This window comes from Manis pentadactyla, chromosome 15, assembly GCF_030020395.1.
Source record: "Manis pentadactyla isolate mManPen7 chromosome 15, mManPen7.hap1, whole genome shotgun sequence".
NCBI lineage: Eukaryota > Metazoa > Chordata > Mammalia > Pholidota > Manidae > Manis > Manis pentadactyla.
This window is the reverse complement of record NC_080033.1, coordinates 36,928,830-36,944,374: the sequence shown is the minus strand read 5'-3', so window position 1 is coordinate 36,944,374 and position 15,545 is coordinate 36,928,830. Positions and strand designations below refer to the sequence as shown.

At 40.9% G+C, this 15,545-nt stretch overlaps 1 protein-coding gene across 9 annotated transcripts in view; it reads right to left on the bottom strand.

The window, feature by feature from the left end:
* The window catches only part of HEATR3 (HEAT repeat containing 3), a 47,499-nt gene extending 41,899 nt beyond the window's left edge, over positions 1-5,600 (bottom strand). For 8 of the 9 annotated variants that reach the window (XR_005023851.2, XR_008994166.1, XR_005023854.2 and 5 more), the window contains exons 1-4: positions 5,266-5,600; positions 4,982-5,154; positions 3,199-3,286; positions 1,740-1,852 (exon numbers count right to left, since the gene is read on the bottom strand). Coding sequence is in view for 6 of the 9 variants with exons in the window: in XM_057493383.1 (XP_057349366.1) it covers positions 1,740-1,852; positions 3,199-3,286; positions 4,982-5,154; positions 5,266-5,403 (512 nt within the window). In the remaining 3 variants the exon portion in view is untranslated. Of the gene's footprint in view, positions 1-1,739; positions 1,853-3,198; positions 3,287-4,981; positions 5,155-5,265 lie in introns of those variants that run through there. The other variant, XM_036881030.2, reaches the window with a different exon arrangement.
* Positions 5,601-15,545: the final 9,945 nt, after the last annotated feature.

The window sequence follows — 15,545 nt, the reverse complement described above, 5'->3', positions numbered from 1 at the left end:
GAAGCCCACAGTGAAGTCAGGTAGAGTCACGAAGATAAGGAATACATGTGTTAATTTAAAATATGTATGTGTGTAAAATAATTAAAGAGATAAATTATGAAACAAAAATGTTAGGAGCTATGAAAACTAGAAATGACATAGATAGGCACTTAGGAAAGAAAGAACACTGTGGAGATCACATTTTTAGGCTCTTTTCAAAGAAATTTCAAAAAATTTTCCAAGTCCAACAATTTATGTAAGTTAGTTTTTGGTGCACAGAAAAATAGCACCCACCAGCTTGCTCAAATGCCATTTCCTCAAATCTGATCTCTTCAATTTTTCTGATGAAATGCACCCACCAGTTTAAAATGAAATCATAGGTAAGTTCGAATTGCTATGTAGGCCACTTTTCAGGATACAACTTAATCTTGTATTCTAAGAAATATCTGTGCTTTTAGGCCAGAAGTTATAATCACTGCTCATTAAAAATAAGGAACTATACTGAGAGAAATCTTCTGCATCCGTGGATGTTTTGTCGCCCTTGTCTAGCTTGGATTAATATTTAGTCTATAGGCACAGACCTGATCATCTACATTTGCCCTCTTACAGCACTAAATTATGTTTTCTACCTTTATCTTGTATCTACCTACCACTTTGGCATTTTATTAAAAAAAAAATAAGGGAGAAATGTGGGATTCACATATAAATCAAGTATAAAAATCAAATGAATAATCATATCTGACTTGATTGTTTATAGTTCATGATGTGTGATCAAAACCAAAAGTTTCTGTGATATGACTGCCCTTGCACTGTTCGCCATGTAAGAACTTATTCACTATGTAAGAATTTGTTCACCATGTAAGAACTTGTTCATTATGCTTCAGAAGATTGGAGACTGTTGAGAATTAGGCTTGGAGTTGACTAATGATTGTGCATTGAGTCCCCTATATAGAATTTTATTGTTGTTAACAACCACTTGATCAATAAATATGAGAGATGCCCTCTCAAAAAAAAAAAATAGGAACTACAACAGAATCTTGCAAGAAAGATGGGACATAAAATTGAGTAGACAAACCTTCGTAAGAGTGTAAATCAATACCTTAATTTAAAAAAAATCCCATATTGCCAGAACTAAATTCAAAATAAACAATTTATGAAGTGAAAAAAAAAACTGGGTAGACAAAAAATAAATCCAGGTAGTGTTTCCAGCCATTACCATTTCTACCAGCAAGTCCACTCTACCACTCCTATCATGGCATCATGGAATGGAGGTTGGCCTTCTTCCTACTGGAGCTCTTCTTTGGCATCTACTTCCTTGTCAAGTGGCAACTGCCAGGGTAGAGGAGGAAAGCACCAGCCAAGGGTTGTGTCCCCCATCTCACTGGTGATGCCGGGCCAAAGCAGCTATTACACAGGGGCCTGACTAGCTTTATTTAAGACAGTTGTCTGCTGCTTAAAGTATGTGGGAGAGAAAGGACACAATAGGTGATAATGGCCATGATCCCTCTTATTTCTGTCAACAGTAATGACTGGAGAGAAGAGTTAGAGCAAGAAAGATGTAGTGATGCTGTGCTATGAGGAAAAAGAGTCAGGGAAGGAGGGTTGATCTGAGGTCACTTTTAAGACTACCTCCTACCAAGCATTAACATCAAAGATTTGCATGCCTACCAACAAGAACAGAGGTTCCTCTGCAGTTTAACAGAAAGAGCAAAAGCCTGAGTAGCATCAAAGCAGGAGGCTGTTTTAGGAAAGCATCTTACCATATATTCCACAGCACATTCACAGCCTCATTGGCTATGTTCTCAATATAATTTCTGTTCTGATCTTTTTTTTCTTGTGGAGACATCTCATTTGAATCCAGTCCAGCACTACACTGTAACCAAATATCAATGTTTAGCACCGTGGTTCAAAAGAATAATTATACAAAAAGGCTAATTATAGTGAAGAATCAAAAACTAAACATCAGAAATTATAGTGGTTAACAAGCTAATCAAATTCTCATAAGCATACAGTTCCCACAATCCTGCAAAAGAAATAGACAAGAAAGGTTCACAAGTCATTGTACAAACTAGATATAAAGCATTTCACATTTTAGATGAAAATGTAAAATCAGTACAAAGTATTTTATCTAATGTGATAAAGACAGTAAACAAGGCAAAGAAACATAACACATAATTAAGTGCTGACATCTACATAGTGCCTTCTCTGTGCAAGGCACTACCCTAATCACTCTGCACATACTGTCATTTAATTCTTACCACAGCCCTGTACTCTGGATGAACAACTTTTGCTACAAAATAGGGAACTGAGGCATAGGGAGACTGCTGAAGTATACAGAGAGGCTGGCATTCAGATCCAGGTATTCTGGTTCCAAAGTTGGTGCTTTCAGCCATTCTGCAGTACTGCCCCTATAGCATAACCCACAGCACCCTCTAAGCAGGGCTTCTCAATCTTAGCTCTGGTGACATTATGCACGAGAGAAGTCTCTGTTGTTGGGGGCTGCCATGTGCACTGCAGGAAGTTCGGCAGTATTCTTGGCCTCTACCCATTACATGCCAGCAGCACCCACTGCCCCCAAGCTGTGACATTCAAAAATGGCTCCAGACATTGCCATATGTCCCATGAGGCAGACTGCCCCCAGTTGAGAATCACTGCTCTCAAGGAAACAAGACTGATGCCTTTCATCAAAAGTTGCTATTCTTTATACAATCTTAAGTAAATTACCCATCAATACAGAATAGTGGGCCAGACGCACACCAAAGAGAGCTCCTTGATCCCTGAACTACATCACATAATAACCAACATGATGTTCAATGATACAATCTTCTTGGCAAAGTCCAATTGTCTGTGCCTCAGCTTTCTCACATGTAAAATAGGTGTGATACCTGCCAAAGAGGACTGCTGTGAGGATCTAATTAAATCACACACAGAACACAAAACAGCACCTGGCACATAAACAAATAATACATACTAATTATTGTTACTGTATGAAACTTAAAGTTTAAAGGAGTCAGTCAGTTTTAGGAAGGTCTTTTCCAACTAGCATATAAATAAAGTCAGTGGAAACAAAAACAGTAAGACTGACAGATCAGTGTTTCCAGGAAAAGAAAATTCCCATAGGATGGTTTGAGGGAAGACAAAATAACTAACACCAAAGTACTAAAAACAAAAACAAAATCTAAGTTTGTATACTAAAAGCTATATTGAAAAACTGCATACCTCTTTCAGCAATGCAACCAAAGGAGTCATGATATCCTTGGTCACCATGTCATCACAAACTTCAAAACCTCCGCAAGCACTGAGATTTCTACACAAGAAGTTTAAGATATGTTTTACTTTTAGATCACGTCATAAAGCACTATTAGGCTCACATATTTCTATTTCTAACCATACTTAACATTTCCCAGACGAAAGCGATTATGATTTCTGTAAAATGCTGCAGAACGAATCCACTGATTCCTACCTGCTCTAATCCTTGTTCTTCATGATGTAAACAAATGACTTTGTCATGCAACAACTTAATTGAGGTCTGAGACAGTTTATGCACCTGACACATGGCAATAGGGAGGGGAGAGGAGAGATGACTTCCTTTTTAACGTGAATAAAGCACACCCTGGTTTCATACGAAAGGACTTTTTCTTGGAAACAAGACTTCAAGGGCAGCAAGGATGAGGCTACTGCGAATGACATCCCCTGAAACTACGCTGGCTAAGTTTAATTTTAACTGGTAAGACATTGCTTGCCCTCTGAGTGTACAGGCACTGATATGAAGATAAATCAGAAGATGCCTCCACAAACTCCTAGGAGCTCCAGTGTGTGTATGCTTCAGGGAGAAAGGGAAGGCTTCTTACACACTGTTTCTTCCAGCAAGCGGTTAATTTCCAGATCTCAACTCAAATGTCCCTCCCTTAGGGTTTCTTTCCCAGAACCCCCAGTTATACCCTCTCATAGCACCCTTTGTAATTATCACTGGTTGTTAACTGTACACTTCTGTGACTATTTGGTTAATGCCCATCTCCCTCAATACTGCAAGATCCACTAAAGACAGAAGCTACATCTATCTTGCTCACACCACATGCCCACAACCCAGACCACTGCCTGATGCACAGTAAGCACTAAATATATACTTGCTAAATCAATGAACAAAACATGACGTAGAGAGCTATAGAACTACTCTTACCCCCTCTGCAGTCCATTCTCTGCAGTCATCAGAGTAGCCTTTTCAAAAGGTAAATCAGATGTCACTCCTGCTTAGAATAGGCCCTTAAACCACCCAGTCCTTGTCCATCTCTCATCTCCTATAATGCCCTCTCCTTTACTCAGCCACACTAACCTTTCCTTAACCATGCCAAACTCCCTGCTGCCTCACTTTGATGTTACCTTTGTTGGGAATACTCTTTCCCAGTTTTTCCATGTCTGGCTCTCATCTGTTATCAGGACAAATGTCACCTAGAGAACACCCAATTTAAATTAACTTCCCACCTCCAACCCATTATCCTCTCGGTTTTCTTCATAGCACTTCTTACTAGCTACTATTATCTGTTTCACCTGTTTATCAGTTTCCTGTCTGCCTCCTCATCAGTATGGGTTCTGTGAGGGCAGAGATAGTGCCTGCCTCGCTCGGTGTCCTGTCTGCTCAAAATCCCTTGCACTTAAAACACCTGCACGTACAATGGAAGGGTTCACTGAACCTCGGGCCTTGGGCGGGTTCTTGGAGAGGGTACCAGTGCGCCAGGTCTTCAGGGGAAAACTTTTGGCAGGTGGCTGCTGCAGGTGAAGCAGCCAGGTGGACGGAATGCGCGTAGTCTGGGGATCATGGGGTCCTCTGGGGCCCTGAGTTCAAATCTTCCCTCTGCAAATGGGAGACCCTGGGCAGTTCTTGCATATGTCCTTCCTCCCTCGAGATGCCCCGGGCAAGCGCACTGAGCGGGAAACGAGATAAGCTATTGTGCCTGGCACACAGAAGGCTCTGCTGGACTCCACGGCCCCCCTCCCGGCTCACCTCAGCGCGCCGGCCGCCGTCTCCCTCACTGCCAGGCTGGGGTCCAGCAGCAGCGGCCCGAGGCGGCGCACTGCGTCCCGACGCGCCAGGCCCGGCAGCACGGGTCGCTGCTGCATCAGCCGGGCCAGCCCCGCGCAGGCGCACTCGCGGACCTCGGCTCTCGGGTGCTGGAGCTGCGGGACAGGAGCATGAGAGGGCCTGCAGAGCGCAGGCGCAGGGGCGCGCGACGCTGCCTGGGGGCTTATAGCGAAGCCTGTCTCTCGGGGCCGACGCGCCCGCCTCACCTTTTCCAGTAGCTCCGCCGCTGGCCCGTCGTCCTCTTGTCCCTCAGTACCGTTCGCCGCAGCCACCGCCTCGGCCTGACAGTCTCCCGTAGGAGAGAACTGAGGTCGTTTGAAGCGCTTCGTCCGGCTCTTGCCCATGGCGATGTGCACTGGGGTGGAGAAGACAGAGAAAGGAGGGCAACAGAGAGAGAGTGGATGCCACCAAATTGGTGGCGGGGTCTTGTCGCTGAAGGGACTTCGTGCCGTTGCTCAGCGGGGCGCACTGACCGCCCAAGTCCACATGTGGAAGCAATGCGCAGACGCGCCGCGCGTCCGCAGCCGGGAGCGGAGGCTGACGCGCCGAACACGCAGGCGTAGCAGGGGGATGGGCGGGGCCAGCTCCGGCCAAGGGGCGGGGTCCTGTGGATTTCCCTGGGAAGGAGGCTGGACTTGAACGTAAATACCCACTCCGACCAGCTAGTGAGTTCAAGTTACTGAACCTCGCCAAACCTGTATTTCCATGATAATCAAATGGGATTTAAGGACACCTAATTTGCAAAATTACTGTGAGGCTTAAGTAAAATTATCTGAAGCCCCTAACACCAAACCAGATGTATGGTGCTCAAAAGCTATTAACCACGATTTTTGGTGTCCCCAGGGCCTAGCACAGTCTCCTGTCATTGACAAAACCCAGTTAAGTTTTAAAACGAATGTACAACTATATTTGATAATTCAGACTTCCTTAAGAAGGTACTTAATCTTCCTGCTTCAGTTTCCTCATCAGTGAAATAGGGACACCGATAATATATACATTTATGGAATTGTAAGGATTAAATGTGTTAATGTGTTTAAGGTGCTAAGAATAAGCACTGGCACATAATAAATACTATGTAAATGTTCAGTTGAAATTTTCATTTAACAATTAACAGAAGGATTCTTTCAAAAATATTTACTGAGCACCAGTTACAGTGCAGGGCATTGGGGTAAAGCAATAACCAAGACAGATTTGGTCCCTGTCCTTTGTTCTGTCCTTATGGAGCTTACAGTTTAGTAAGAGATATGTTAAACATATTATTATACAAATAACTATTTAAAGTTGTAAGTGCTAAGAAAGGAAAAGTACAGGAGAATCTCATGTAGTCTTTATAATTAAACATACTTAGGTGAACACGAGCAACCAATAAATGCATAGCTTTCAGGCCAACCCTACATGGGAGAGAAGTTTCACTCCATGGCAACCTTCCCCTCAGAGAGTTGACTGTCTACTAAGGGAAATAACATTAATTACAATACCATGTTTTGAAAAATAATCACAGAAGCATGGCTAAACTTGTAAAAACTCTGGCCTATCAAAGACCAATTTTAGGTTCAAGGAAATCTTGGAGCCCCCAAATACATGTTGGTAGGTTTTACTTCCTTGATCTCTCTTATCTGGCCACTGATCTGCCACCTCCATAATCCAAGCTGCTGTCCTCTCTTGTATTGACTACATGGCCTTCTGGTCTCTCTTCTTCCATGCTGTGCATTGATAGAGCAGCTAGAGTGTTTTTTTTCAAGAGTCCTCCCAACTTTCTCATATTCACTCCCTTGCTTAAAATCTTTTAAAGGCTTCCCTTTCTCGTAAGATAAGGATCAAAGGCAGGGTCTCCTCCCAGCCTCCAGCTTCATCTCACATCGCCTCTTGCACTCTGCCCGCCCTTTGCCACCCTCCATAGGGCCAAGCACTTCTCTGCATCAGTTCTTTGAACAGCCTTAGCTCCAACCCTGTCCTGGTGAGTGCAAGTGTTACCTCTGCTTAGGCGCCTCCTCTGATTTCAAAGTCTGAGACAGGCCTCCCTTGAGACAGTACCTATCCTGTTCCTTTGCTTCAAAGCACAGCTCAAAATTATAGTTACAATTTAAACTTGTGTGTAGTTATACATGACATTCATACACATTCTCATATATACCTTTTCCCCAATGACACTGAACCCTGGGAGGATAAGGCTGCCTGTTTTCACTTACCATTGTATTTCCAACACTGGCCCAAGGCCTGGCACAAAATAGGCATGGGATTTCTTAAATGGATAGAGACCACATAATAAGGAAAGAGTAGGGCATGAATCTAGACAGAACAAGAGGAGGGAAAAAGATTCCTGCAGTTTCTCTCATTGTGGGGATGAGTGAGAAAAAATGGTGCAAAACCTTAGCTGGACAGAATTTTGTGGTCTATTTTCATTAATAACTCTTTCCTGTGAGAAATGAGCATTTTTGCTAAAATAAGTGATAAACTTTATTTAATGAGCTTAAATAAAGAACCAACTAAGATGTCAGTCTTAGGAGAAGCCCAGGGACCTTTAACCAGATTAATAATCCTTAAACAGTCATTTAAAAAAATCTAGTCAAGCAATTGGTTATCTTATCATGCCTTTCCTACAGTTTATCTTTGTCCAGAGGGAATTTTTGAATTAGACTGCTTAGAGGCCTCTTCCCTAGAGATAAATAAAAGTACTTGTAATCAATTATAGGCAGGACAAGTTTTGCTTTAAATAGGAGCTAGTTGTTCTCCCAGACTCCTGTTTTTCCCCATTTGCATTTGTGTAAGGTAATCTTCCTAAAACACATTCTGATCAATATTTCTTTAAACTCTTTGTCCGATTTAGATGCATGACTGAACCACGTAGAATCGTACATACACATACTCTGTGGCCACAGCACGCTGCCCCACGCTTCCATCGTCTCTGCCAAAAGCCTCCTCAGTCTTCCTAGAAGCTGCCCCTGGCTTCCCCTCCCCTAGGCCTGGGGACTGTGTAACTCAGCAAGCTTCCACAGCACACCCTGGCATGAGGTCGTTTCCGTTTTCCTGGTACACAGACTCAGATCTACTTCCAGTTCCTCTTGAGTTTTATTAACTCTGTGGGATGAGAGATGTACACCAAAAAGATGGCCGTCCGCTTGGGTCTATTGTCCTCATCTCTCTCCTGCCCTGGCAGACACTCCAAGTATTCTTTGTGTGCCCTGTACCTCTCTTAGGATTGTCCATGCATTGTCATTAAAAGTATACCTGCATGTAGCCCCCACTAGCCTGTGAATGCCATAAAGAGCAGGGGCCATTGCCAGACTGTATTACCAGTGCCTGGCACTCAGCTGAATCAAAGTCCCTGAGCTGCCTACTCCCTCTGCATGGTTACTGCAGGCTGCGTCAGCAGGCCCTACATAAAGTGACTCAGGAGTGATCCAATAAGGAATGTTGCTGTTGGTGAAGTCATCTGCAGATAATCAGACACCAGCCTCTAGTTCTAGGTCTGCCACTATCAGACTATATGATCAAGAGAAGGTTGCTTCCCTTTTCTAGACTTCACTATCTCCATTTACAAAGACTGTCAAGGGTCTTGACATATCAGAGGGATATGAACCATGTTATTTCAAGAAAGGCCTTCTGGAAGGAAGCCTGAAGGTTGAGTGTCTCCTGAGCAGGTGTCAGAGCCTGGGATAAGCAGTCTTGCTGCTATTTCCTATTTGGTCTTCCTTCAAAACTTTCTTAAGTTATGTTATAATAATGTAATTGCTGACAGCCAACCCCAGAAAGTCATTGCAAAGGGATCTGTTGCCCATCAGAAATTCCGCTTCATTCACTCAAAGAATGTTTGCTGTTGAGTGCTTACTATGTGTCAGGCATACCACTAGGTACTCAGGGGAATGTGATAACTAAGCCTGGCCCTGACGTCATAGGGTTTACACTCTATTTAGTACTGGAGCTCTACGCTGTCTTTAACAAAGTTATTGTGGAAGTACACTGTTAAGGAAAAATTACCCAAAACTTGGAAATAAGGAAAGCAGATGATTGCATTTATTCTTCAGTAGTATATTGGCCCAATGTCTAACAGACACATCAATGGATTATTTCTCTAAATTGCAGGTAGAATTTTCTACAGTGATAAGAATGTTCTCTGTTGGTCCTGTCTGGTAGAGTAGCTACTAGTCATACTTACTGTTGAGCACTTGAAGTATGTCTATTGTGACAACTAAAATTTTCAATTTTAATTCATCATAATCTGGGTAACTACACGTGGCTAGTGGCTACCATTCTGTACAGCGCAAATCTACATCACTGGTTCTGAATGGAGGGGATTTCGTCATCAGAGGGTTAAACGCTCAGAGGCCAGTTGGGTTGTCACAACTGTTGGGGTGCTATTAGCATCTAGTGAGTAGAGAGGTGGGCCTTATAGCCATTTGGGGCTGGATAATTCTTTGTTGTGTGGGGGAATGTCCTGAATATTGTAGGCTGTTTAGTAGCAACCCTGACCCCTACCCACTAGATGCTAGTAGCACTTTCCAGTTCTGACAACTAAGCATGACTGCAGCCATTGCCAAATGTCCCTTGGGAGGCAGAACTGCCCTCGGTTGAGAATCACTACAGCAATGTACTTTCGTTGAGTGACTATTTCCTTATGGGCCTAGATTCTGTGAAGTTAGAATTAATTTTGAGATTAATAAATTGCAAATGCTTTTATCCAGTGAAGATGCAAATTATTTCTGTCCAGTTGAAAATATAACCTCACAGGATACAACTTCATTGCCCTGTAGAACACTAACCAATTCCATATCTAACCTTGCAATTTTTTAAGCACATTTTTTCCTCACTGACTGTATAAGTTCGTTTCTCCCTTTAACCAGCTTTACCATCCTCCTGGTTTCTTCATTAAGAAACTTACACACACTCATTATAGGAGAGTCAAATTTTTAACATGTTGAAACCATACTCCGACAGTGTTTACTCATAGGGCAAAAAAGGTGTTCACCAGGTACTATGAGGTAACAAGGCAGGTTATTTACAAAGCAGCATATTTACTATGACTCCAATTTAGAAAAATACACAAAGTTAATACCTAGGAAAGTATATATACCAAAGTGTCACCTGTATATGCCTTTGGGTGGAATTAAATGAGATTTTCAACAATTTCATTTTTGGCTTCTCTTATTTCTTGGATTTTCTGGAATGGGCAGGTAGTATGCATTTTATTTTTTTTAACCATGGAATTTTAAAAAAAGAAATACAGCATAATTCTTCCTCTTTGATGTGGTTCTCATTCCTTCCCTGTTACCCCACACCCACCTATTGCTGGTTAGTGGCTGCCCTTGGTGCCCAGAAGACTCTGCTACAAGATTTAGGGCTCCTGCCATTGATGTCTGGGTCTGGCTCAGCATTTGATACTTTTTGTATTAATGTCAAAGTCATTAATCTGGATATTGTTGGATGTCTTTTCCTGGTTAGTTGTAGCACAAGAGTTCCATGTAGTAAAACAGTCTCACATTTGTAGAGTTCTTATAAAATTCTCCACTTTAAAAATTATATAATTTTCTAAATAGGCCCATTTAATACTGCAGATTATTTTCTTTGCTCCCAAGTGAGCAGCATTGCCTCCCTATTGATAGTTTCTTACTCTGCTTGCTCAGCTGTCAGTAAACCACTCTCAGTATAAGAACCTCTAGCTCTCCAGGGAAGATCTGGTATATTACTATCTGATCTTAATGGAGCACGTCAAGACTAGCTTTGAGTCATCCAACAGTTACTGCTGTGATTTTCTGTATTTCAGTGCTTGTTTTATTTACTTCAATTGATCAGTGGGCTAATAGAACTTCAGTTTTTTATAAACAACCATGAACATTTTTGCTTTTGCATTACCTTCCATGCCAGATCTAAATTAGGATTTATCAAATTTTTCAAGTAAAAATAGAACAAAGGACTTTTCAAAAATGACTGACAGCTTGTTATGCATCTCAAGAAAAATAAAAAGTCAGCAAATTAACTAGGAATCTGTATTGTGTGATAAAACTTGCAAAGTTAGGTTAACTCCAAAGAATCATGGCTGCTGATAACATGTTACACTTGCAAAAAGAAATATATAGCCTCTATAAAAAGTTCAGACTTCAAACTGTCACTTCACTTATTTACCCAATAGCACTAGTGACAAAAATACAGTTGCCGATGTAGCTTTTGAATTCATTTTACACTGGTAGGTTAAAAATTTATTCACATAGACAACTAATATTTTAAAAGATTTTTCAGGAAAAAAAAGTGAGTATCTAGTGGTCATTGCCTGAAATGAACCAGATCAATTTGGTGGTGTAGGATATTCATATATTTGCCTTTGAGATCTATTATCTGACTTGTTAGCTGTTTGGCCAAAATAAACACTGGAAAATACCTAGGTTAGAATAAGTTACTTCAACTTGATGGATTTTATCCTAATACAGATAGCCCTAAATCCCATTTAACTCACCCAACCTTTGGAAAATGATAAACCTTAAATGCTTATGACCAAACAGGCACTAATTTATATTGCCCCAGGATACTGAGAAAACTTTTTAAGCATCCTATTTACCAAAAGGCAACAGAATCACTTGTTCCATATTCTCGACCACACCAGTATTGTTAGTTTTTCTTATTTTAGCCATTTTAGTCAGTGTGTAGCAACTAGAACTCTCAAACATTGCTGGTAGGAGTGTAAAATTGGACAAATACTTTAGAAAACAGTTTGACGGTTTCTTGTAAAGTTACATACAGTCTATGATCCAGCAATTCCACTCCAAGGTATTCCCAAGAAAAATGGCTATATCCACATAGACTTATAATGAATATTCATAGAAGCTGTATTAATAATAGCCCCAAACTGGAAACAGCCCAAATGCCCATCAATTGGTAAATGGAGAAACAAAAAAGGAGTAAGGAATGAATTATGAATGCATGTACTAACATAAAAAAATTTCAAAAACATGTAGAGCAAAAGAAGCCAAACACAGGAGTATTAATTATACTGTATGATTATACTATGATGTCATTTATATGAAATTCTAGAAACCACAAATCTAATCTACAGTGATAGAAACCAGACAGTGTTTGCTCAGGACCAGGGGTTGGGGACAAGAACTGCCTGAGAAGTGATGCAAAGGGACCCTTTCAGTGATGGAAATGTTCTTTATCTTGCTTGTGGTGATAGTAACACGAGTGCTACATTTATCAAAATTCATCACAGTCAAGTTAAAAATTGTATTTTGTCAGAGAATTAGTGTCTGCAGATTAGCCTCAATAAAATTGATTTTTAAAGAAGCCTACAGGACCTATCCCTGTTCTGATTTGTTCCTCCAGATTCATTGGTTCTTATAATGGGTTCTAGGTCATCCTGGATTTATTTGGAGAGTGAGCATCCTGTAGATGTTGGTATGTACTGAGCCATCACTTGTACCAGATGCTGCTCTAAGAGCTTTGCATATGTAAGCTAGTTAGCCCGCCAACAATTCCATGTGACCCTCATATCCCTACGTTAAAGATAGAACTGAGGCACAGAGGAGTTAAACTACTGGCTTGTGTTAAGAACACATGATTTGTAAATGACAAAGATAGGATTGAAACTTGAGTTGCCTTGTAATGACTACAATGCATTGTCTCCCATTGAATAATCTGCTGGTATTTACTGTATAGCTAGGAAATTGAGGAAATGAAAGTTTGGGTAACACCAGGTAAGAGAAGGGACACAAGGAATGTCTGTGTAAGATCAAAGCAAGGGTTCCTAAATTGTGCTAAGTACTTTTTACAACTGTTTCCCACTTGAGAAATGAATTATTCCATCTAGCAATCTCGTATTATTTAGCCACCTCATTGAAAAGAAATATTTCGTGTTCATACACAGTTTGAAGTCATAAAAGAACTGCAGTCCCTTGCGTTACTTCTTCCCAGCCCCAAGCCCTCTCTAGGAGAAAAACACACTTTTAATCCTTCTGTTTCTCCTATTTTTACCTCCATATTCCCAAATAGTAAGCTGCTGCTCTTTCTAAATTGCCAGTATCACATATTCTCTTGAGTTCTTGCCCTGGTAGGTAAGGACTTAGTTCCCCTCCCACATTTCTCCCTTCATCCAACAAAATTGTAACATCATTCTTCATTAAATCAACAGTCTCTGAAGTACTAGGACAATGCAGAAATTGCGCACTGCTGAACTAAGAAGTCCACTAAAACCACAGTTCCTTTCTTGTACAACTTTTCATTTTTCTTGCCATAATTGCCTTTTGCCATTATCCTGGTTTTCCATCAATCTGTCATTACTTTTATCCAAGTGTCCAACATCTTTGTCTATGAACATTTTTTATACATTCAAACATACTCATTCCAGTTTCTTCCCTGTGATTTCTCTCCTGGCCTCCTGCTCTTATCCGAACTGGGAGTTGCTCTAAGGACACTGCACAGTGGTCAGCGTGGACTTCCGCTGTGGTTGTGTGTTGGGTTAATTTCCTAGGCAGTTGTTAGTTAATACACAAAGAGACAGTAACAGTAAATTATGATATTGGTGTTTACTGTGGAATCTCTTGGCAGAAGTTCATCTGTTTTTTATTGGAATGTATTTTACATGCATAAGTTCACAAATGTTATCAGGTATAATTCAGAAATAGGGATTTCACTTGCCCAGCTCCAGCCCCTAAACTGTGTTTTTCTAAACAGTTGCTGTTCATGTTTACTTTATCTGAATCTTATGAGACAGTTGGGGAAGTATGAGTTGAATATTTGATGGTATGAAATTACTGTTAATTTTTTATGTGTGATGCAGTATTGTGATTTCTGTACTTTCATGTGTTTAATTTCCCATAACAACAATTTGTTGGGTTTTTGTTTTGAATGGATTTCAGGGTAGGACAGGGAAAAAAAGTCTAATGATACTAATAGCTAATTGTATGAGACTTAAAATGTAAAAAGCAACTTCAAGCAAGGATGTATTTCTCTTTTGATTTACTTAATGGCAGGAAAATAGACTTAAGTTATTTAAGTTTCCTTACTATTTTTTAAATTACAAATATTAGCATTTAGACTTCTACCTTAAGCACTTCCCCCAAGCTAGATAAATTATGTAAGAAAACTTAGGACTTGGTTTAATTATGTAAAACCCAATTTTTATAAAATTATATAAAATACCAAAGATTCATTCCTTTGTATATACCAAAGTTCCTTTGTATATACCAACAGTAACTTAGTATCTCCCATGTTAGATGCTCTTGGGTACTAAAGGTATACACATAACAAGGGCTAATATGACAGAGACTAACAAAAAATTAGTCTGTAATAAAAAAAAAAAACGAACACAAAGTGATGTTTTTTTGCACATTTTATCTCATTTAGTTCTTATAACAATTTTTCAAGATATATATGCATAGGAACAAATAAGGAAAGTTAAGGTTTAGACAGAGTACGTCACTTGCCCAAGTGGTTAATGGAAGGATTGTGACAACCCAGTCAAACCACCAGCCTGGGCTTTTAACGAGACATGGCCCTAAGCCCCCTAAACCTGGCAGGTGACATCACACTTGGTTTGAAGCTGCTCCCTACTCCCTTATACAGATCAGCTCTCCTCAAAGTGTGGTCCTCGGAACACTACTTCCGCATAATACTCTGTCAGTCAAGATCTTAGTTGCCAGTAAGAGAAGCTGACTTGGGCTGATTAAACAGAAAACCAATTATTGAAAGGATATTATCTTTTGGAGATACTAGAATTTCTGGGAGGTCTACCAAGACCAATCCCAAGCTAAACTTTCAGAAAAAATGCCCAAACCCTTGCCACTGAACTGGCCTGGTGTGGACACAGTGTCACTATCACTGAGCACTACTAAGTACCCTGCAACCGAATCACAGCTTTGTGGCCTCCCCAGATGCCCGGTTCCAACAGCAAAGGAGTCAGGGAAGTTTTCTGGATTGTCTGGGCAAGAGACTGGACTGATTCAGCTGGCATTCCCCACACCTAGTAAGGGTATCAAAAGGAGTTTGGAAGACAAACCATGAAAAATATCCAAATATCCACAGTGAATGTTATTTCAGAAAATGGCGGGAAAATAGGCAGAAACAGGTTTCTCTCTTGCAGGACCACCTGGAACTTTCAATATGCTTTGAAGCCTGGGGAGTTTCCAAGAGAAGGTTGTAACAGTTCCCAAATACTGGTGATCATGGAACATTTATTTCTGTAACTGGTTACACAGGATGGAAAAAGAGGTGGTGGTGGTGAAATTTTATGCTCAAATGCTACCTCTCTTGGCCTCCCCAAGTCCCACCCATTTGGCTTCCAAAAGCTTTTACTTCTCTGGTTCCATTACCAGAGCTCGAGTTCAGGAACCTCTCACCTGGACTACAGCAGCAGCTCCCAGACGCCCTCCCCGGCCATGCCCCTTCAGCCCACACACTCCTCACAATCCTAAAAATGCAAATCCGGTTAAGTCACTTTGTTACTCAAAACCCTTTGGTGGCATCCCATTTCACAGAACTCCCAATCCGTGGTTCTTAC